The sequence below is a fragment of the Alexandromys fortis genome, unplaced genomic scaffold, assembly GCF_014885135.2.
Source record: "Alexandromys fortis isolate MF-2015 unplaced genomic scaffold, M_Fortis_MF-2015_v1.1 scaffold_98, whole genome shotgun sequence".
NCBI classification, from domain to species: domain Eukaryota; kingdom Metazoa; phylum Chordata; class Mammalia; order Rodentia; family Cricetidae; genus Alexandromys; species Alexandromys fortis.
This window is the reverse complement of record NW_026068002.1, coordinates 312,661-333,753: the sequence shown is the minus strand read 5'-3', so window position 1 is coordinate 333,753 and position 21,093 is coordinate 312,661. Positions and strand designations below refer to the sequence as shown.

The window sequence follows — 21,093 nt, the reverse complement described above, 5'->3', positions numbered from 1 at the left end:
GGAGGGAAGGAAGGAACAGGAAGGCAGAGAAGGCAGGAAGGGAGGAGGAAGGGAGAGAGGAAAGGAGGGAAAGAAGGATATATATTAAACATCCGTGCTTTTCACAGAGGATAAACATTTTATGCATGTAAAATATACCTTAAAAATGAATTTCAGCCAGGTGTGGTGACTCACACCTACAACCTCAGCACTCAGGAGGCTGAGGCAGGAGGATTGCTGTAAATTCAAGGCTGGGCTGCCTAGTGATATTCCCCGGCTAAGCTGGGCTATTAGAGTGAGCCCTTATCTCAAAGAACAAACAAAAAAATAATTGCCCACAGCCAAAGCAACCATAACAGCCCCCTCTTATGAGTTTTGTAAGGTAAAACTTCCCAGAGGGGAAAGCGCTTGTGAGCCTGATGGTCTGAGTTTGATACCAGGAAGCTATTATATTAAAAAAAAAAAAAAAACAGATTCAGTAGTGCACAATCCCAGCACTCATATATCCAAATAGGAGGTGGATATAGGAGATGGGCTGCCACCCTGAGTGTTGGATGGCAGAAATATCAAGAGAGGCCCTGCCCCAACAAGGTGAGAAACAGAAAAAACTCCCCCAAAGTTGTCCTCTGACCTCCACAAGTTTACTGTGTCACAAACACCACACACAGGCACACAGACACAGACAGACACACACACATGTGCTTGCACACACACACACACACACACACACACACACACACCAGTTCTACAAATGGGAGGCAGGGGCAAAAATTCAAAAGCATGAAAAAAAGCCCTGGAAATGTACACAATGAACTTGAAACCAGTCTAGGCCACGTGCATAGCAAGATTGACTCTCACCAAGCAAAGCAAAGATCTAAAAAGTTGCAAAGGCCAGATGTACAAAGGTGTGTCAAGCCTTTTTGTCTTTCTAATCACTTTTTGATATACTCACTACATAGCTGCAAAAGAATGATCATTGAAATGGTGAATAATTTTGTTTATAGGATGAACATTTTTAACTGTTTTTCTCTCTATCCCTTCCTCTTTTGCTTATGTTTAGGGAATAACTGGATTACCAGGATTTTCAGGTCCTCCTGGACTTCCAGTAAGTAATGAGAAACATATGTGTGTATGTATGTTTGCATATGTATTATGTGTGTATGTGTGCATGTATGTGTGTACATCTGTATATGTCTGTATGTTTGTGCGTATATTGTGTGCATATGTATGCATGTGTATATATTTTGGTGTATAAGTTTATGTGTATGTATGTATATGTGTAACATATATGTATATATGTATGTATATGCGTGTATATGTATGCATTGTACATATGCACATATATGTGCATGTATGCATACATTTGTGTGTGCACTTACTCACATGATCATCTTAATGAAAATGTTAGAATAGTCACACAAAGAAGCATGTCTGACACACTCTTTACAAGAAGAAAACACACCCTAGGACTGACCATGAAGAGTGTGGATTTGTTTGAGCCCTGAGCAGAACTGAATAGCAACGGTACAACAAACTAGAACAGCCTGGTTTGTAGCACAGAACAATGCCACAGTCCCCTCGGTGACTACTCTGTCACCTCCCTCCCTTCCCCTCTCACTTAGAACAGCATGCCATGCAATCCCACTTTCTGTTTCCTAGATTTTTATCTAAAATATCCACATCTCACCCAACAATCTTTATCTTGGCATGTTTTCTTTCCTGTGATATTAAATTATATCTAAGACCTACAATTTAAATTTGCCATGTAAGCATTGAAGCAACCATTTCTAGCCAATAGCCATTTAACACCACTCTTCATTTCCCTTGAGTCCTGCCTTTTTTGCAGGGTCCTGGGGCTGGTGACGCTGCCTCTGCCTTTGTCAGTGAGTCTTGCTCTCTTTCTAGGGCATCCCAGGCCACCCTGGGCCTCCCGGGCTGGCTGGTTTACCTGGATGCAATGGTTCTAAGGTACGTCCTGCTCGCACGGGTAGTTAGTGAGAGCATTGCCGGATGAAAGAGAGAGGAAGAGGCTGTAGTGAAATGGAAATGGACTTTCTAGTAGCATCCTTTAAATCAGAATCAACAGCATGATTGAATAGCAATTGCTTCCTTGCTCCTTATGTATGGATTTAAGGGAGTTTTCCAATCAATTCGCACAGAAGCTCAATGACTCTCTTGCATCAGAGGTTGTAGATACCAATCAAAGACTAAAGCTTCGAGAACAAAGTTAGTGTCTGGAAAGGAAAACCTGAGCGTTGAAGGGCCCTCTAGCCTTTATTGTGTCGCAGCTGAGCCCTGCCCTCCCCCCAGAAGGGTGGCCACAAGCGAACTAATTACCAAAGTTCCAACAGCAGCAATTAAAAAGTTCTTGGCACAATTAGGCTGCTGTTTATGCTCAATTTGAGGAGCAGTTGACCCGATCTTACTCTCAACTAAGATAATGGGTTTCTGGCCCTCGGCCCTCTGAGCAGTAACCATCAAGAATTTGAATTGGTGTGCCTAGAGTTGTCAACCCCATTGACAATTGGTTGGAGGGGCCACTCGGGGATGGCTACCCGCAAGGGACGTTCTAGCACAGCTAAGAATTCCGGCAAACTTTCCGTGTCTTCTAGGGTGAACAAGGATTCCCAGGCATTCCGGGGACACCAGGCTATTCGGGGCTCCCAGTAAGTCTCCATCGCTCTCTCCACGTCACAGACATAAAGTACAGATGAAAGTAGTCCATTTTGTGTGCTGTGTATGCAAGCCCCTCATGATATGGGGAAGAATGAGACGTTATCAGACTCTGAAGAAAGAAAGAAAAAGAGAGAGAGAGAGAGAAATAAACAGAAAAAGAGAGAGGAAGAAGGAAAGAAGGAAGAAAAGGAGGAAAGAAAGGAAAGAAGGAAGGAAGGAAGGAAGGAAGGAAGGAAGGAAGGAAGGAAGGAAGGCAAGAAGACTGTTATGAAGTCACGTTTAGACATTAAGGCTTTGTTTTACTTGACGTATCCACACAAAGATGTATAATAAGCAAACTGGAGGAGAGGATGTGAGGTGAAGCCTCCAGCAATTCAGAGAGAGCATAGGGAGCAATGAATGGGAAGTCAGACTTGACTTCAGCATGTAACTTCAAAGTCAGGAGGAATGAGCAGGCAGGGAAAGGAGGAAAGGCCCTAATGGCAGAGAGCAAACCAGAAAGAGTACAGAATAGAAGTCCTGGGGAAACTGACTTCAGTGAAGGATGGGGCAACCCAAGGATGCTGAAAGGTTTGGTAATACAAGAACTAATGACTTGGTCTTAGCAAATGACATGAAGTCATTGCTGATCTTGGAAAGCAGTGGTTCCATGGCAGGAAGGAGCTGGGAGGCATAAATGGAACTGGGGAGTAGGCGGGAGAATGACAGGATACATATTTGTAGGCAAGATGAAAGAAAGGCTGTCTCTACTGGAGGGAGGCAGAAGATGAAGAAGAAACTGTTGATCAGTTGAAATGTGCAAATTTGAGGACGTTGAAAGTCAGTAGCAAGAATGTTAGAATGTAATGGGGCCAGCAGGCAATATAAGGAAGTAGAGACAAGATCAAGTGTATGGATTTGTTTGGCCTATGGTGGCTAATGCATTGCTTCTTTCCCAGGGTCCTGCTGGTTTGAAAGGACAAAAAGTAAGTCATTTGTCATCTACTATTACTGAATATCTCTAACCATATGTATGAAAAATATTTCAGTTAATTAGTGAAATATAAACTATAACACACTGATCTTGGTATTAATAATTCAGATACTATAGAAATTAAAACATGACACTGTCTCCTATTGAGCAAATTCTTCTGACTCTCACCATAGACAGGTCTTTGAATGGTTATGCCACTCTTTCAGGAATGAGGATCAAGGGGCAAGAAACCGATCTCATGTTTGAGACTCCACATTCTAGGTTAAGAATTACTACCACTTTGGGTGTCTTGGGAAGTGATTTATTATTCTTTTTCCTTCTATCATTACAAGTTGACAGATTTTTAAGAATAGTACAAAAGTGGGAGGAGGGGCTTGTGAAACCCCACCCTCGCTTGAGGAGTTATAGGAAGCTAATGGTTGCTGGGGAAGGAGAGAGATTTTCCTCAGTGGTGTAGCCATTGGTAAGTTGTCCATGAGCATATAAATAGCCCCTCAGCTGTGGTCCTATAAGAAACCTTAATTAAACTCACGTGTGGTGGGAAAGTATGGGGTGAACTATAATCAGCAGGAGTGCTGGAGAAAAGGTGGGTAGTGGGAGTGAATATAGTCAAAAGGTGTTTTATATACAAGTGCATAAATGTCACAATGAAATTCATCTTTATATATAATTCATAGAGGCTAACACAAATTTTAATGAGTTCTTTGAATGCTTCAAAAATGAATGATCTGGGGGGCTGGAGAGATGGCTCAGAGGTTAAGAGCACTGTCTGCTCTTCCAGAGGTCCTGAGTTCAATTCCCAGCAACCACATGGTGGCTCACAGCCATCTGTACTGAGATCAGGCCCCCTCCTCTGGCGTGCGGGCATACATCGAGGCAGAATGTTGTATACATAATAAATAAATAAATCTTAAAAAAAAGTTTTTAAAAAAAAATGAATGATCCGCACATTTGTAAAAATGCTTCTCTAAGTGTATATATCCTCACAAGTGTTCAGCTTTAAGGAGGTAGAACCTTGAATAAGCACTCAATTGGGGGGGGGTTGAAAATATAAAGTTGATTGGGGTTGATGACTGTCTCTGTTTCCAAGGGTGAGCCTGCTCAAGGAGAAGACAGGGAACTCAATGGCAAAGGTGACCCTGGGCTTCCAGGGCCTCCAGGCTTCCAGGTACGATACTTCTAGAAGGATCTCTCATTCATATTCTTATTCGTAGTATAGCATATTCATATTATCTATCTCCCTCTCTCCCCCATTCCTCCCGGCCTCTCTCTTTCCTCTCTTCTCTCCCTGTCTACAATGTCTGCCTCACATGTCATTCTAACATTGACTCCATTGAGAGGAGCAACACAGTGATATGCAAAAAAATGACATTGTGGATATCTTATATTCTCTTCTTAAATGTCTGTCACTCGAGACTATTCAGGGACGATTTCTACTCTCTTCATATTGGCTGAAATCAAGGACAGGTTCACACCATGCATTGACTACCACTTACAATTGGAGTGCTGAACAAGCTAGCGCCAATGTTTACACAGCATCTTTATGAGTTTCACTGAAGGGTGGTTCTCTCCCCATTGAACCTCCAATGGTTTGCTTCACTAGTCCATTTGTAGCTAGCCTGGCGGTGTTTCATAACAGATCCAGTGAGACACAGCTATCTGGGGCTTGTTTTAAACTTTGTGATTCAGAAGGCCCCCTTAGGTAGACATCGGCTATAATTTCAGGCTAATGAACCAGAACTAACTCACCTTAGTCTGGAATTAAGTGTGAGAATTTCTGCAAAGAGACGGGATATTTACCTCTGTGAATGAGAATTTGAATTGAGGCTGTGGATGAACGGTGAGCCAGGTCAACTAAGCTGTGAAATTGGGCTCAGAGCCCAACAACTACAGGTGTGTGGCTTGCAGCAGCAATGGGCTCCTGAGAGAGGGGTGGGACAGGTTGGCTCTTGATCCAGCGGAGGGATCAGTGGTGCGGAAAGGACACGGCCGTCTCCTGTCAGTGCACAGAAGTGCACTATTTATTGTGCAGGCCCTGAAGACAGTGTGACATGTTTAAGATTTCATAGAGGCCAGTTGTCGGCAGGATTATTTCCAGGCTCTAGAGCCCAGATCAGCCAACGACCAGTTCTAAAATTCTTGTCCTCGTGGAGCCCACAATCTGATGAGTAGACAGAAAAACATATCAGTCAATGACGGTACCTTGTGCTACAACATAATGAATGCTAATGAGAAAAGTAATGCAGGGAGAAGTATCAACAGGGAAGGACTCCAGCTATAGACAGAGAGAGAAGGAGCCCAGAGCTTTGGTGGCACCGTCAGTCAACTCAAGGTACTGATCCAGCCGAGAGGGCAGCCTTCTGAGAATGCCAGCCAGAGAGAGAAAGGAAAGAAGCGATCGTATAGGTATAAGGAAAACTAGGCAGGAGAGCTGTAGGTAGGCAGGAGAGCTGTAGGTGGGGCCGGTCCTAAAGAAATGGAGAAACACTGTCCAAATACAGGGAGGAAGAAGGGAAAGACAGGAAAGGGGAGAGAAAGAGAAATAGAGAGGAAAAAAACCTGAAAACTGCCCAAGTAGAGAAGCGTTGCTGGCAATGCCCCATGTGCAACAGCATTAGACTATCCCAAGTATCTGCTGCCCCCAGCAATGAGTTAGAATGGTTGGTTGCAGTCACTTAGGAAGGAGGCGGTATGCTCTTGTGATTCCATTAAAACATCACTGTCTAACTTTGGCGTTATTTGACAAGTACACTGAATTCCTTCTTCTCTTCAAGGGTTTTCCAGGCCCCCCAGGTTTTCCAGGGCCTGCCGGTCCACCTGGTCGTCCGGGAGATTTTGTGAGTATGAAGTCCCTCTCAGTGTCTACATTGGTGACTGCAAAATGTTTTAGAGCATCTTCTGGCTGGGCGTGACTCCTGCTGTAATGTTTCCTTGTGGCTTTTCTAGGGTCTTCCAGGTGCCGTGGGACCCAGAGGACCAAAAGTAAGTCTGTGTTCCCAAGTTGTAGCAGAGCACCCTACCCAGCCCAAAAGCCTATCAGACCACAGTGGGCACCTCCCTGGGATCACAGGAATCCCAGCAGGACAGGGGACAGGACCAGCCATAACTGGGGAAAAGCAAGGGTTTCTAATAGATAGACTTCCATGGCTGATAATCTTGCCTTGGGCCATCAGGCTGCTTTGCAAAATCCGTGCGATCTTATATGCCTACATGAAGGGTGACTTTGTGTGGTCTTTCGGTGTTTCTACTAAAAAGTCAAGTTGTAGCTTAAGGATAAAAATGTTGAGTGAATAAAAAGTTAAGTTAAATTTTAAAAATGCTACGTGAAGCTAGCGTCGCCAAGGAGGCCTTACTAAGCAGTGTTTCTTATTGATATTAATGACCCGATGTACAGGACCCTTCCCAGTGTGCTCTCGCATTTACTACTTCACTGATAGATGCACGCAAGCAATCTCTCTGTCCCTCCCCGGGTCCTGTTCCCCTCCCCCTCTTCCTCCCTCTTCCTCTGTCTCTTCTAGGTTCAGATTACTTGAGTAGCAACTGAGGTTTGAAATCTCTGGATTCCCCTGCAGCTCTCTACACCAATGGGACAGAGACTGTGGGGGTTGCTTTTCTCATTCTTGATACCAAGTACCCGACAAAAGCAAGCTGAGAAAGGGAAAGCTTATTTGGGCTCAAAGTTTGGGGTACAATCTTGCACCTATATCATAAGGAGAGGGCAACAAAAACTATGGCTCGGGCCTGCCACTTGCTTTGTCTTCGACCCCAGCCCACAGAATCCGTCCATCTACCCGCTGAGCCTTTTCCGTAGCCCCTGTGCACTACAGAGTGCAGAGAGTATAGGTATCATATGAGGAAACAGGAGATAAGCAGAGAGCTCACTTTCCTCCCCACACCTCACTATTCCCTTAGTCCAGGAATGAACCAATTGGATCATTTTTAACAGTCCCCCCTCCCAGCCCTACCTCCTAATACTTTACAGTTTGTGGTAGGTTTCCGCATTAGCTGTGATGGGTGTTCATAGCACAGCAGCCACCGCTGCTGAGTGGAAGCTATTCCTCTCTTGTGGCCTCACGTCACTCAATTACTAAAGACGCCGTGGCTTGATTTCCACTCTTGGCTTCTCTGACTTGAATTTCAGAATCTCAAAGTTCAGCTGCTCACCTCTCTTATTTTTAGCATGGCAAAACTAGGGCATCAGGAAGTGAGGCAGCCAGAAAAAGGAAGTTAGATGGCCAGAAATCTAAGTAGCCGGTCAATGGACTCAAAACCAGACAGGCGCTTAGCCAGAGAAATTCCCTTTGTGCCGGTTTCCGCTCCCCACCGGCAATGTGACATCCGTTATATTCAGTGGGTCTCCAATTTCCTGGGCCCCCAAACTGTCACCTTTAAAAGAAACATGTCGCTGTTCTTCTATAAAAGTAGTAATAAAGCTTTATAATTTCAAAACTAAAATGAATATATGTCTTCACTTACAAAGACTGAAATGTTAACGAACCCCAATTATTCGTATTTATTTTTTAAACATAATAACTGTAGAGGAGAAGGTGCAGTACAGAAATTGCCAACAAGACTGCTCCATTATTAGGGTGAAGGCTTTCATTATTAGTAAGAGAGGAAAAAATATCCAGAGACACCTGGGATAGCCCAGAGCAGAGAAGAAAAAAAAAGACTGCAGACTGAAGACTGGACATGACCACAGAATCAAGAGAGGGAGAGGGCAAGAGAGAAGAGTTGAGATAGTAAGACAGCAATAGATTGCTTGGGGGGGGGGGAGCACTCTGTCTGTATAGAGAGAATAAGCCAGTATCTGGAAGGAGGGAGGAGAGGGGGCCTTTGAAATATCTAACAAATACTCGTGAGTAAGGACTGAGGAGCCTGGGGCTTGGGCTCTCATGTTCAACCACAGGGTCACCATGTCAGTGGAATTATATGTCCCCTTCTACCAGATCCAAGAGAAATGACTTTTTGGGGAGACGTTTTATAAGTTCCTGAGGAATGCTGGCTTTTATCTAACTTCCAGAAATCCTTCTATATATAGTTCAGCTTGAACTCATTTCTAGACATATGGACTTCCTGAGACCTAACAATGGCATTTCATGTTTTCTTACAGGGTCATATGGGCGATAATGCCATAGGACAAAAAGGAGAAAGGGTAATTGGCATGCCCCCTTGTGGGTTGGTGGGTCAGAAGACACACGCTCCCCAGTGCATTTCCCTCTAGTTAATTTGTGGGCCATGTTGAAATGAGTTTTGTTGTATATGAGGTGGGAGAGGAAACAGGCCTTTGAGAGGATAAATCTGCTGTGTTGATGATGTTGGGTGGCTCTCATTCTCTGCTGTACCTGTCTTTAGGGTGTGAAAGGATTGACAGGACCTCCTGGGCTGCAAGGAACAGTGATTGTTACACTCATCCACCCAAACAACACATCGGTAAGGCTGTTGCTTTGTGACTATGGTTGTTCTTTGTTTCCGGAAAGACATATTGATGATCCTTTACCTCTTCTATAAGCTCCATTATCATCCTTGTTCATCTCAGTTTCCCACTCCAGTCTGAATATCTCAGTTTAGTTCCTCCAAATATCGTTCATGGTGAGGGATGGAAAAATTAAATGGAGAAGTAGAGCCATGTGACTCCAAGGCAATGGCCCAGTTCTGTTCACACTCTTCCCTGTTCCCTCTTATCGCCCCTAACACAGTATGTGTGGCTTCGATACAATAGAATGGCAATGACCTATAGACAGGGTATAGGCATACTACAATCTAATGGGACCCTTGTCGTGGTCATTGTAACCCCAAGGACATACTCCGTCTTCTCCAAGAGCACTGCTCCTAGTTATTTGGACACTGATTGCTTTTGCTCCTATAGGAGGATGACTAAGAAGGCCAAGCTATGGAGCTGAACTGAGTGGTTAGGAAATGAATTCACAGTACCATACTCCAATCCAGGCACTAACCTGGGCTTGGGAAGTCCGGGAGGGTAAATAAAGAACTCAGATGGTATGGAATTAACCAAGAAACTAAATCTTGAAAGTTACATTTAATTGTTTTCAAAAATAGTTTAATTGATGGGCTGGAGAGATGGCTCAGAGGTTAAGAGCATTGCCTGCTCTTCCAAAGGTCTTGAGTTAAATTCCCAGCAACCACATGGTGGCTCACAACCATCTGTAATGGGATCTGGTGCCCTCTTCTGGCCTGCAGGCATACATACAGACAGAATATTGTATACATAGATTTAAATATAAAATACGCATTTTAAAGGGGTATTTAATTAAAACCTCATTTTAATTATAACAAATCTTAACAATTTTTGTATTATAATATACAGCTTATAATATCCACACATCATGTTCAACTCAGTGGCTTTAACATTCACTGACTTGAACAACCACAATCACTGCCAATATTTTTTTCCATGTGCTTTTTATTTTCATTTTTTAAAACATAATTTCTTTATTGAATATTTGGGAATTTCACATCGTGCACCCCACCTCTTAGTTCCTCTCTATCCTGCCCTCCCCCTTGCAAATGAAAGTTTTTTTTTAAAAAAAAGCAAACAAACACAAAGAGGAAAAAGATAGAACAACAACAGCAAAACCTCTTTGCTCTTCCCTTTTTCCCACCTCTCCAACACCTCTTCATTCTTCCTGGTGGCACTGGGAACCGTGGTATGTCACACAATAGACCCTCTTTCCCAATCAGTTTTACTTGGAATGTTCATTGCAGTGAGTTCTGGTCTGGTTCAAGGACTCAGGTTTCTTACACAGCATCATCACTGGACCCTCACAGAACTCCTCTTGGATATCCCTCAGCTGCCCTGAGTCATGGAGATCCTGTCATTATGGTTCCACAGGGTCTTTCATGAGCTCCAGAACGTCTAAGATGGGGTAGATGTTAGAGTGGGCCAACCCCAAGCCTGGTTGTGAGCCTGGGTGGTAGTTGAACTGGTTAGGCCAGGCCACTGGGGCCACCCACCTCAGGCGAGGGGTTGAGCCAGCTCCCTTACACCCCTACCATCAGGGTCAGCTATCCCCAACCTGTGGTAAGGGATGGGCCCATTGGGGGAGTAACTCTCTTGCCGCAGCATCCAGCAAAGGACAGAGCCCGCTATCCCAGGGCCAGCAAAGGGCAGGGTTAGTCTGCATGTCCCTCTGATTCCACCATGCATGGTTTCCATGGCCCCATGAGGCCACATGGACCACAGACATCAACAAAGACCCCAGCTGCATCAGGACCAGGAACCTAGACATGGCCCTCAGCAGCAGCTTGGGCCCAGAATACATCCTGGCTCCTGGCGAAAGAATAGGCCACCCAGATCACGATGTCTCTGGTCACACCTCCTGAATACCATCAAGGCTACATGTTATGGCCATGACCCTGGGCTTCTGTGCAACCTTTGGTGGAAGCACAGACCTAGATATGGTCCTCAGCAGCAACCAGGCCTAGATGTCCATTGTCCTGGGTAGCAGATCGCAAGTATCCTCAACAGCGTGGCCCTTGGACATTAATTTAGCTACAGATCTCAGGCATCCATATGGCCTTCAATGGTAACAGGAACCTCAGACAGACATCAACACTGATCCTAGATTCACAAACCCAGACATGGTCCTCAACTACACCTCTGGCCTGGATGTCACCATGGCACAGGCCACTCAGATCTGCATGACTCTGGCTGTAGCATGTCTCTTGGCTGACAACATGGACTCACGTGGCTGACCTGACCCCCCCCTCACACACACACTGACTCTGAACAGCAAGATAGCTGAGATGAAAAATGGTTCTTTTTCTGGTCTAAGTCTCCTCAGACGACTTTCATGCATGGACCATACTGCCTTGAATATCCATGATCAAAGCCAGGGCCAGAGGCTATCCACGATCCATGTTCTGCTGTGGGAGGCCATGTTGATAGCTATAATATGTGAAGCCACCAGGGACCAAGGTGGGTGTCTATGATCTGAACTGCCACCGGAAACCATGTGGAAGTCCATGATCCATGCTGCTGTAGGCTGCTTTGTTCAAGCGAGCTCCTTTTGCAGTGATATTCATGACTGCAGACTCATCACTGAGAATGAGAGACATTGAAGGCCTCTGTCACAACCTCCACCCTCACCCAACAAAAGAAACAGTCCATACCATACAGGAAGCTTAAAAGTTGTGATAAAGATGCTCTTCACAGTTGTTGGCTTCTGGCAGAGGGTTGAGGACAGACTCGGTTTTCTTTAAGGGACTGGCCACTGGGAGTCTGACCGTACTCGGATGAGTAGATGAGCAACACAAATCCGACTTGGTAGTTTTGGGGGTGAAAATGGTGGGGTGCAAGACTGGGAGGGCTGACCTGGGAGGGATGGGAAAAGAGTGTATTGTGGTGGCATTTTAGCAAATTCCCAAGTAATTAGTAAAAATGTGTTGGGGTAGGAAGGAGAAAAGTATTGTACCAGTAAAAGTAATTTGAATGTGTTAGGAATGAATGTACTTACAGAAAGCTGGTTTGATTAAATAAGTATAATGTAATCTGATCCAAAAGATACTTAATTTTCTGGACTCTCAGAATACCTTTTATTGCTAACCATATACACACAAGTCAGAGTTCCCACCTCTCACACACTTCCTCTTCCGAAAGATCAAATTTCTTCAAAATCCCCAAAGAAGCATAGACAAATTAAGCTACCGTTTAAAGGGTGCTTTGAACACCCAATGGTGTTGTTTTAGCATCATCTCCTAGGAAACGTGCACGAAAGAGCAAGACAACAGTAACACCTGCACTTGGAGGGCAGGCAACAGACTATCGATAGACTATTTTACTAGTCCTGAGCTTCATTATACAGATGGGTGGATTTAAGGTTAGTGCCCAGAGGGGTCCGTTGTTTAAGGGTTGATAACATGCTGAGATAATACTTGTCCGATTCCTGGGGTGCCTGTGCTAGGGCCAAGGATTAGAACCAGGGCTCAGGTGCTCTCCTGATCTATCTCCCCAGCACAAAAGCACATTTTAATAAAGGATATAGCATATCTTCAGCAAAGTTGATAGAATGTTTTGAAAACCATCAATAATCTTATCTATATTCTGATCTTAAAAGAGTTTAGAAATCTGAGCTATTACCATGTGATGTTTGGTTTTTCTGTGTTATCTGTTTCAGTTAACTGTAGTGAATGATTAGAAACAGAGTTGTAAAAGAACTCTGATCTTACACCGTTATTGGCTGGCAGATGTAATAGTAACTAACACAGTTACTGTTACATCTCTACTGGAGATACACAAGGGGTTCCTTTTCTTTGAAAGGTTGTATTAACGTGAGTTCATATTTAAAGTGAAGAACCATGTGGTATTGTCATGAGGCCCAGTACTGGTTTTCACACCTAGTTTCACTGGACAGAGGGTATTTCATGCAACTGGTTTAATTGTATTTGGGATACGTAATGGTTTGTGATAATGACCTTGAATTGTATTTGTAACAGGACTTCAAGGGGGAGAAAGGAGATACGGGAGAGATGGGTGAACCTGGGCGTCCCGGACCCTTGGTAGGTGATTTAAGTCATTTTATTCCTATGACACATAAAACAGAGCCTTAATACATATTGTTAAGAATATTTTTATTTCTTGACAATTTTGTACAGATATGCAATGTATCATGATTCATGTCCACCCATGACTCCTCTCCCACTCCCGCAACTCCTCTGAACATGCCCTCTACCATGGGCTTTATTCTTTATCAGTAACCCAAGTACAATTATTACAGTCTTTATCCATATATTGATGAATGATCAGCCTTTAAATATTGATGTTGACTAAAACACAGAGCCCATGAATATTCTAAAATTATTTTTGAAGCCTTTTCTGGGTGAAATCTCTGTGCTACTTTAGGTCTGACTTGACTATAGCACCCGATTTTGAATATCTATTTAAAACTAATTCTTTTTTATATAATATTTTTATTGATTAATCAGGAATTTCACCTGAGGCATCCCAATCATATTCACTTCCCAGTCCTCCCAGGTCTACTCCCAACCCATATGCTCTTCCCCAAAACAAAAGAAGGGAAAATTTACCAAGTCCAATGTAACATGAGGGCTAGCTTGTTAGGGTTTCTGTCCTGCCCAGTTTCCATAGCCGGCAAGTCCCAAAGAAAATCACACAGAGGTCTCCATAAGTTATAAAAAGCTCAGGCTTCTTATTAACTCTTACAACTTATATTAACCCATTATTCTGATCTATGTTAGCCACATGGCTTGATACCTTTTTCAGTGGGGCAGGTCACATCCTGCTTCTTCAGTGTCTGGACAGAACTGTGGAAAGAGCTTTCTTTTTCCCAGAATACTCCTGTTCTCATTTCCCCACCTCTACTTCCTGCCTGGCTACTGACCAATCAGCATTTATTTAAAACATAATTGAGAATATACAAATTGTCCCACACTAGTCAAATCTGAGTTACCCATGTGCTCACTGGAGCATGATCAAACTCCTACCCCTCTAAGAAAACTGAGTCTTCCCCGACTCCCACCCTGCCAGAAGCCATCAACTGTGAATTGGTGCAACTTCAGCTTTCCCACCAAAGTTTTTAAGATAAAACTCAATCTTATCATAAGACTTTTAGATTACCTAATTTAAAATATTCCCAATAGAATGGATGAATTATTAATCTTGAAGGTACAAAATCAGAAAGTACATTTCTAAAGCATTCCATAACTCTGATCACACAGGGGCCACCTGGAGACTCCTATGGATCAGAAAAGGGTGTTCCTGGAGAGCCTGGTCCAAGGGTAAGGGGCAATTCGGTATCATGTGTAGCCAAGGAAGGCAGGACTTGGGAATCTTTGGGTCACAGAGTGAGATGCTCCAACTAGAAATTTTTTTTTAAGTTTTGGTGAAGGGATTTATTTTTCCAAATATCTGAAAATTTCAAGCCTAAAACAAGTTCCAGGGATTTCAGAAAGCTGGGACAGGACCCTCTCTCTACCTCACTTCTTCTCTGGGTACCAGGCCTATTCTGTCCAAGAAATAATGATCTTCTGTGAAAAAGAAAAGGAATGAGGTACAGCCTATGCAATATCAGGCTAATGACATCTAAGAAGAAACCAAACACACACACACACACACACACACACACACACACACACACACACACACTAGTCAGGGGACTCCTGTGGATGACAGCAACAGAAGCAGTCAGCTTAGAGAGAGAACAGCTCCCAAAGTGTGTCTGGAAGTGGGATGCTGGGAACCCAGAAACAATTGGGGTCACTTCCCGACTCAGCTCCATTTTGGAAGATTTAAACAGATATAGCATGTAAAACCCCTAAAAAGCATGGGTTGAGGCAGGGCAAGTGGAGTGGGGATGTTCAAGGAAAAGTGATACAGCTTGCCTGATTTTAATTCTCAGAAAGGGTCCAGACCATAACATTTCATCTGAAAGACATGTCTACTCAGACACTACAATATTTAAATATTTATCTAGGATTTAAGAAATTGCATTTCAAATCACTAAGTTATAAATACTTCCTTCTCTCTAAATTCCTAATTTACCTCTCAGCTTGGTGCTTCCCTGGGTCTATTTCCAGTGTCAGGATGGGACATGAACTCCACTCAAAGCTTTGCTGTCTTCTCTCCCTCCTTTTGCCTCTAATCACTGATCCTAACTGGCATCCGCCTTCTCTGGGAAGAGATGCCCACCGCCTGTAAGATCGGGAGTCTTACCTTAGAAGACCAGACAGTGAGGAACCTCCCTGCACCTTTCTTGCCTTATGTCAAAAGGAAATTATATCATAAATGTTTTCTCTGTTTACTAAAGTCAACCTGTTTAACATTAGTAAAACTTAAGTGGTTTTGTTTTAGGGGAAACCTGGAAAAGATGGTGCACCTGGCTTCCCTGGCACTGAGGTAAAGCAAGCCTATTAATATCCTGGAAGCAGCGTGATACTAGGTGAAGGTTATTTGAGAATCATGAGGTGATCTCAGCTTTTACAGACTACACTTGGCTCTTTAGACCCACTGGGAAAAGGCCTGCTGAACACACCTAATGATAGGCCAGACAGCACAAGACCAATATCGCTCAGTCTTCTCAGATACAGTATCCACAGCAGCTGATCTCTCAGAGTAGCAGAGTAGACCCAGGGACTGGGAGGTGTGGTGAGTTGGAGGGACAGGAAGTGGTTAGTCAATGGATGCAGAAGTTACCTTTGCTCCCAGGCAAATGTTAGTCTTTGTCTCACCGTAAGGTAACTAGAATCAACATGGGTGTGTTGTCTACTTGAAATTAGTTAGGAAGATCTTTAACACCATAATAAAATGACAGACAATTGAGGGGGTGGATGTGATTAGTTCCCTGACCTGATCAATACACAAAGTACACAATCTGGTAGATAAAATGTGTTTATATAGATCAGAACTGGTGAGATCTTGAAACATTGCATTATATACTAAAAGTATATACAACTATTACATATTGCTTTTGAAAATTCATTTTAAATATTTAAAAATTAAAAAGTTCCTGCTGTGCTTGCTTCATAGAGATGCAACTGACTCGTGTCTTCTCATCTTCTGTCCTTTTATTTTTTCCTTTAGGGAGCCAAGGGCAACAGGGGCTTTCCTGGGTTGAGGGGTGAAGCTGGCATTAAGGTAACATCCTCTCTTAAGCCTTTTCCAACTGGTTGGGTATTGCCTACCCTCCCAAGAATAAGGAATTGCAACCACAGGCTTTTTCAAAATAAGCCGATGTTGAACTGAAGTGAAATTTTTGAGTCTGTCTTCTGAGGTTTCCTACAATCATATAGCAAAAGCCATCAATATTACTGAGTATTTCCTATTCCCAGCTGAATGCTTCTCAGATATTCCTACTTGATCCTCAAGTCACTTCTGGGAAATGGGGGCGAGTCCCATTCCACAGATGAGAACATTGTCTTCCGTAGAAGCCTATCTCACTGCAGGCATTTGCGGACTCTCCTCCCTTCCTCACCACCGTGGGACTGTGGTTCCTTTCCCCGGGCGTGGAATCCAAGCTCTCACCCACTGTGGTTCACAGGTCCCTTCCGGTCTGTCTTTCTAAGTTTCAACCTCCTTCAGATTTTTGTTGCTGAGTTGTTGTCCATTTCACTTTTATTTATTTGTTGGAGGAGGGGCACATGAACCAGAGCGCACACGTGGAGGTCAGAGGAAAACTCATTGAGAGTTGCTTCTCTCTCCTACCATATGGGTTCGGGGAATCAAACTTGGATATCCAGGCTTGGTGGCAAGCCCCTTTACCCACTGAGCCATCTTGTCGGCCCATAGGTATTGCTTAGTTTAAAAATCGTGTTCCTGTTAACAAAGTATTGAGATTAAAAGCTGGGGCTTGACCTTTGCCCAGGAATCATGAAATGTTCTCAGTCTTCAGTGCTGGTTTGATTAATGTGTGCGGTCTGAACTATGGACGCTGAGCAGACAATTCTGTCAGTCCTGTGGAAAAAAGACTCCTCCTCTCTAGTCTTTCCCAGGCGCTCGCTCTCTCTCTCTCTCTCTCTCTCTCTCTCTCTCTCTCTCTCTCTCTCTCTGACAGTGCTGGTTTTCATAGTGCTGTCTGTGCCTCGGTAAAGCAAGCTCACTCACTCTTGTATTAAACAGGAAGATTTCCCCATAGAATAATATAAACGTATTTTGTTGATAATTGATAGTAGCTTGAAAAGAAATGAAAGACCTTTGTAGTCTATGTTTTAATAAAATCACATTCTTTTAAATGCTGGAGAGTAACATTATAATAGAAGCCAGAAAAAAAAAAAAAGCTTAGCTGTTGAGTGTTTTTGCTAAGATGAAAGAACAATAAACATTCCAAGAAGGTTCTCAAGGAAGAGATAAAACATTGTTCTGTGTAGTTGAAGTTGACACCGGCTGGCTCAGGACCCTAGATACGTATCAGCACCCTGTGAGCAGGGTTTCAGCAAAGGCTCCCAATAGCAGGAATCCATCTGGTCATCTGAGGTCGTGTAGTGTGGACTCTGGAACCTCAGCTGGGTCGTGTGTCCCTAAAAAGTCACAATCACCTGTGTAGTATATTCCATATCACTTGCCTCTGATATGCTGCCGATGTTCACCGACAATTCACATATGCAATGATATACATTCTGATTCAAACTCCGCTTTTTAATAGCCAGTCCTGGAAGAATTTTGGATTGCCCTCTCGAAATGAAGGAGGCTGGGTACATTGGGCATTAACTACAACCCTGGCCTGGCTATCCTACAGCTACAGTCTGTGTGAGGATGTGGATGTGTAAGACTAGAGACCATGTGGTAAAGGAGGAAGGTGGAGAATAGACAAGGGGGCACTGCCTTCTTCCCAGCCTTGCAGAAAACTTCACCTAGACAAGGGCTGGCCAGGAAGATGACTTCAAGGCAACGCCCTTGTAATCTGGTTTGCACATTATACCTAAATGGCATGGCCGTGACCATTAACTTATTGTTCAACCATGTATTTTGTTTTTTAACTATGCTCCTTTGAGTTTGCATATTCACCCGCAATGTCTTTCTTTACAGGGATGGAAAGGAGACATTGGCCCTCCAGGATTCCCTGGTCCAGTAAGTGCAACTAGAGAGAACAATATCATAGTTAAGTTTTTCCAAGTACTGAGCAAGTTTTGAATCAACATTTCTCATTAACTGTTATGATGAATATAAGAGCATATTCATTTTCATCAAGCCAAGGCATAGACTAGTTGTCGTCATTATTTACCCATAAATATTTTGATTTGATTATGTTTGATTCCTAGAATGCACTAATAAAGCCCATCTTGGACTCTGACACACACACACATGCACACACACACACACAAAAAAAAAAAAAAAAAAACCTTGGCCTCATCACAGTTTTCCAAGGTGATCCTCTGTTCTCAAAGTGGAATAAGAAGGCTGCTGCTGAAGACAGCTAGGGTACCTAGGAACAAGAGAGCCTGGTCCTTCTATTTGCATGGTAGCTGAAGCTCTGCCTTGAGTTTAAGGCAGGTCAGCAAGAATCTGTCCCTACAACCCAAGCTCCACTGCCCTGGGAGCACCACCCTGCCTGGCACAGACTTGATTTCATGACACTGCAGGGCATGTGAGATGAATGAGAGGGACCGCTGGCTCTCAGTTCTGGCATCTGCTCATTCACCCAAAGCAGTCTCCCAGCCAGTGTGCTTGGCAGGGCTTCTCTGTCCGACTGTACAAGCTGTACAAATGACCCACGATGGCAAAGAGTCGTGGGCTCGATTTGTTAGAAATGTAGCTCTCAAGGCTGTAGAAAGGTTAAGAGTGCCTACTGCTCTTTCAGGTGACCCAAGTTCGGTTCCTAGCATCCACCCTGGGCAGCACATATTACCTCTAATCTTAGCTTCCGGGAACCTAAGCCTCTAGTCATTTTGGAAATCTGCACCTACATGCACATGCCCCCCCCGCCCAATTAAAGTGAGGTGCTGAAGAGATGGGTAAGCAGTTAAGCAAAGTTAACTTTGCAAAGGACCCAGGCTTAGCACCCTGCACAAACGTGATGGTTCATAGCCATCTGTAACTCTAGTTCCAGGGGATCCATTGCCCTCTTCGGGGTACCAGGCACATGAATGGGACACCTGCTTATATGCAGGATAGCTCTCACATACACAATACAAGTCATTTTTTAAAATGCAGTTCTCAGACCCCCAAGCTACATAGCTTAACTCACTGAATGAAAATGGGTCCCAAGAATCAGTATCTTTTTATTTCAGATGCAAGTTACTGCCAAATATCGTTTATGCTAGGAAAGTGTGATGGGCTACTTTGCTTTGTGAAATCATAAACTGCAGCCGAGCCCAATACCCGGCATCTGTACACATAACTGTGGAATTAATGATGAGCCCTATTATGTCATTGCTGCTGGTAACTTCTGTGATTTAATAGATGAAGCTTCCATGAAAGTTCTTGTTGCTTTATTTTGTAACTGAACAAATATATAATGTGGTGGTTGAGACACATCAATAAAACGTGTTTCTAGGGCTAAGGATGTAGCCCTGTGGCCCAGCACTGGCAAACACAATGCCCTGCGTTTGATTCCCATCACAGAAAGAAAACAAAATTTAAAAAGTGTAATTAAACTAAATGTAGTTCTAGCTGAAAGCCTATGGTATAAGTGATGACATCAGAAAGGTTATCTTTGTCTTAACATCTATCCACTTGTATGGGCATGGCCACCGTATTTCTGCTAATATCAAAACATCTGAACTCGGGAAAACAAGGAAATTCTCTTTTAGGCCCAAATAAAGAGATTGAAGAAAGGGGGGTTGGTGAGCAGTAACGTTTCTGTTTATTCTCTACCTTCTCCTTTAAGACAGAATATTACTATGCGTACCTGGAAAAGGGAGACAAAGGAATGCCAGGCCCACCTGGGCCCAAAGGTGCTCGTGGCCCACAGGGTGAGGATGTATTTATCACCATTGTTTTATCTTTCTTTCAAAGCACTGAGCAGAATTTATTTATAGAGCTATGATAGTTTCCAGGTGATGGAGGAAGGGGAATTCCCACTTTATGTCAGTGGAGATATTTCCAATTTTTATATTTTTCATGGAAATTTTTGTAAGTGGTATACCCTAGGAGTTGAATGGTTACTATGGTGACACTGTCGTAGAACATTTTAAAAACTGGACAAGGAGTGTCTCTAACTGGGCAAGCAATTAATTGATGTAATGTATTCCCAGGTCCTAGTGGTCCCCCTGGAGTTCCTGGAAGCCCTGGTATGTTTGTGTTTCTTTTGAGTACACATAAAAATGCTATTAAAGAGGGGAAAGCCACTGTTTTGTGATATCGTATGATTTGTAAAAGACGATTTGCCTTTGCTGATCTCAATGGGTTTCGAGCCTCTTAATAGCTATCCCTGTGGCCCATGCTGACAAAGCCACAGGCGTTAAATTGACACTGGAGGGTTTTAAATGCAAGCACATAACTTTGGGGTAGGAGCAGGAGCCCCAGTCCTCAGACGTGGCACTAAGGTGGAAAGCACTGATGTCACAGCAAGTAGGTTGGTTGTACATAACCATTTTTGTTAAATACAAAGGCCTGCAGAGATGCCTACATTATAATTAAACTTTTTCTGTAAAATTTCTTTTTTTGTTGTTGGTGTTGGTTTTTTGTTTATTTTATTTGGTTTGGTGTTTCAAAACCAGTTATCCTGTGTAGCCCTGGTTGTCTGAAACTCTTTATATAGACCAGGCTGGCCTCGTACTCAGCAATCCGCGTGCCTCTGCCTCCTGAGTGCTGCGATTAAAGGCATGCACTACCATGCATGACATTTTTTTCTCTAAAGTTTTACATTTCTGTCTCTGGAGCTATTCTTTATCTCTGGAAGATAAAGAATAACATTAGAGATGGGTTCACAAGAACCCATCAATGGTGATTGCATTATGTTCTTTTTAAAAGAAGCAAATTTAACAGATACAGAAATTGACAAATACTGTGTATGCCTGCACATACCTACTACACACACATACACACATAT

At 43.4% G+C, this 21,093-nt stretch overlaps 1 protein-coding gene across 1 annotated transcript in view; it reads left to right on the top strand.

The window, feature by feature from the left end:
- The window catches only part of Col4a3 (collagen type IV alpha 3 chain), a 132,364-nt gene that overhangs the window by 62,704 nt on the left and 48,567 nt on the right, over positions 1-21,093 (top strand). The window contains exons 5-20 of the mRNA XM_050160995.1: positions 1,040-1,084; positions 1,885-1,947; positions 2,592-2,645; positions 3,594-3,620; positions 4,719-4,796; positions 6,403-6,465; positions 6,575-6,610; positions 8,742-8,783; positions 8,984-9,061; positions 13,085-13,147; positions 14,327-14,386; positions 15,459-15,503; positions 16,188-16,241; positions 18,129-18,170; positions 19,930-20,014; positions 20,297-20,332. Of these exons, the coding sequence (XP_050016952.1) occupies positions 1,040-1,084; positions 1,885-1,947; positions 2,592-2,645; positions 3,594-3,620; positions 4,719-4,796; positions 6,403-6,465; positions 6,575-6,610; positions 8,742-8,783; positions 8,984-9,061; positions 13,085-13,147; positions 14,327-14,386; positions 15,459-15,503; positions 16,188-16,241; positions 18,129-18,170; positions 19,930-20,014; positions 20,297-20,332 (871 nt within the window). The remainder of the gene's footprint in view (positions 1-1,039; positions 1,085-1,884; positions 1,948-2,591; positions 2,646-3,593; positions 3,621-4,718; positions 4,797-6,402; positions 6,466-6,574; positions 6,611-8,741; positions 8,784-8,983; positions 9,062-13,084; positions 13,148-14,326; positions 14,387-15,458; positions 15,504-16,187; positions 16,242-18,128; positions 18,171-19,929; positions 20,015-20,296; positions 20,333-21,093) is intronic.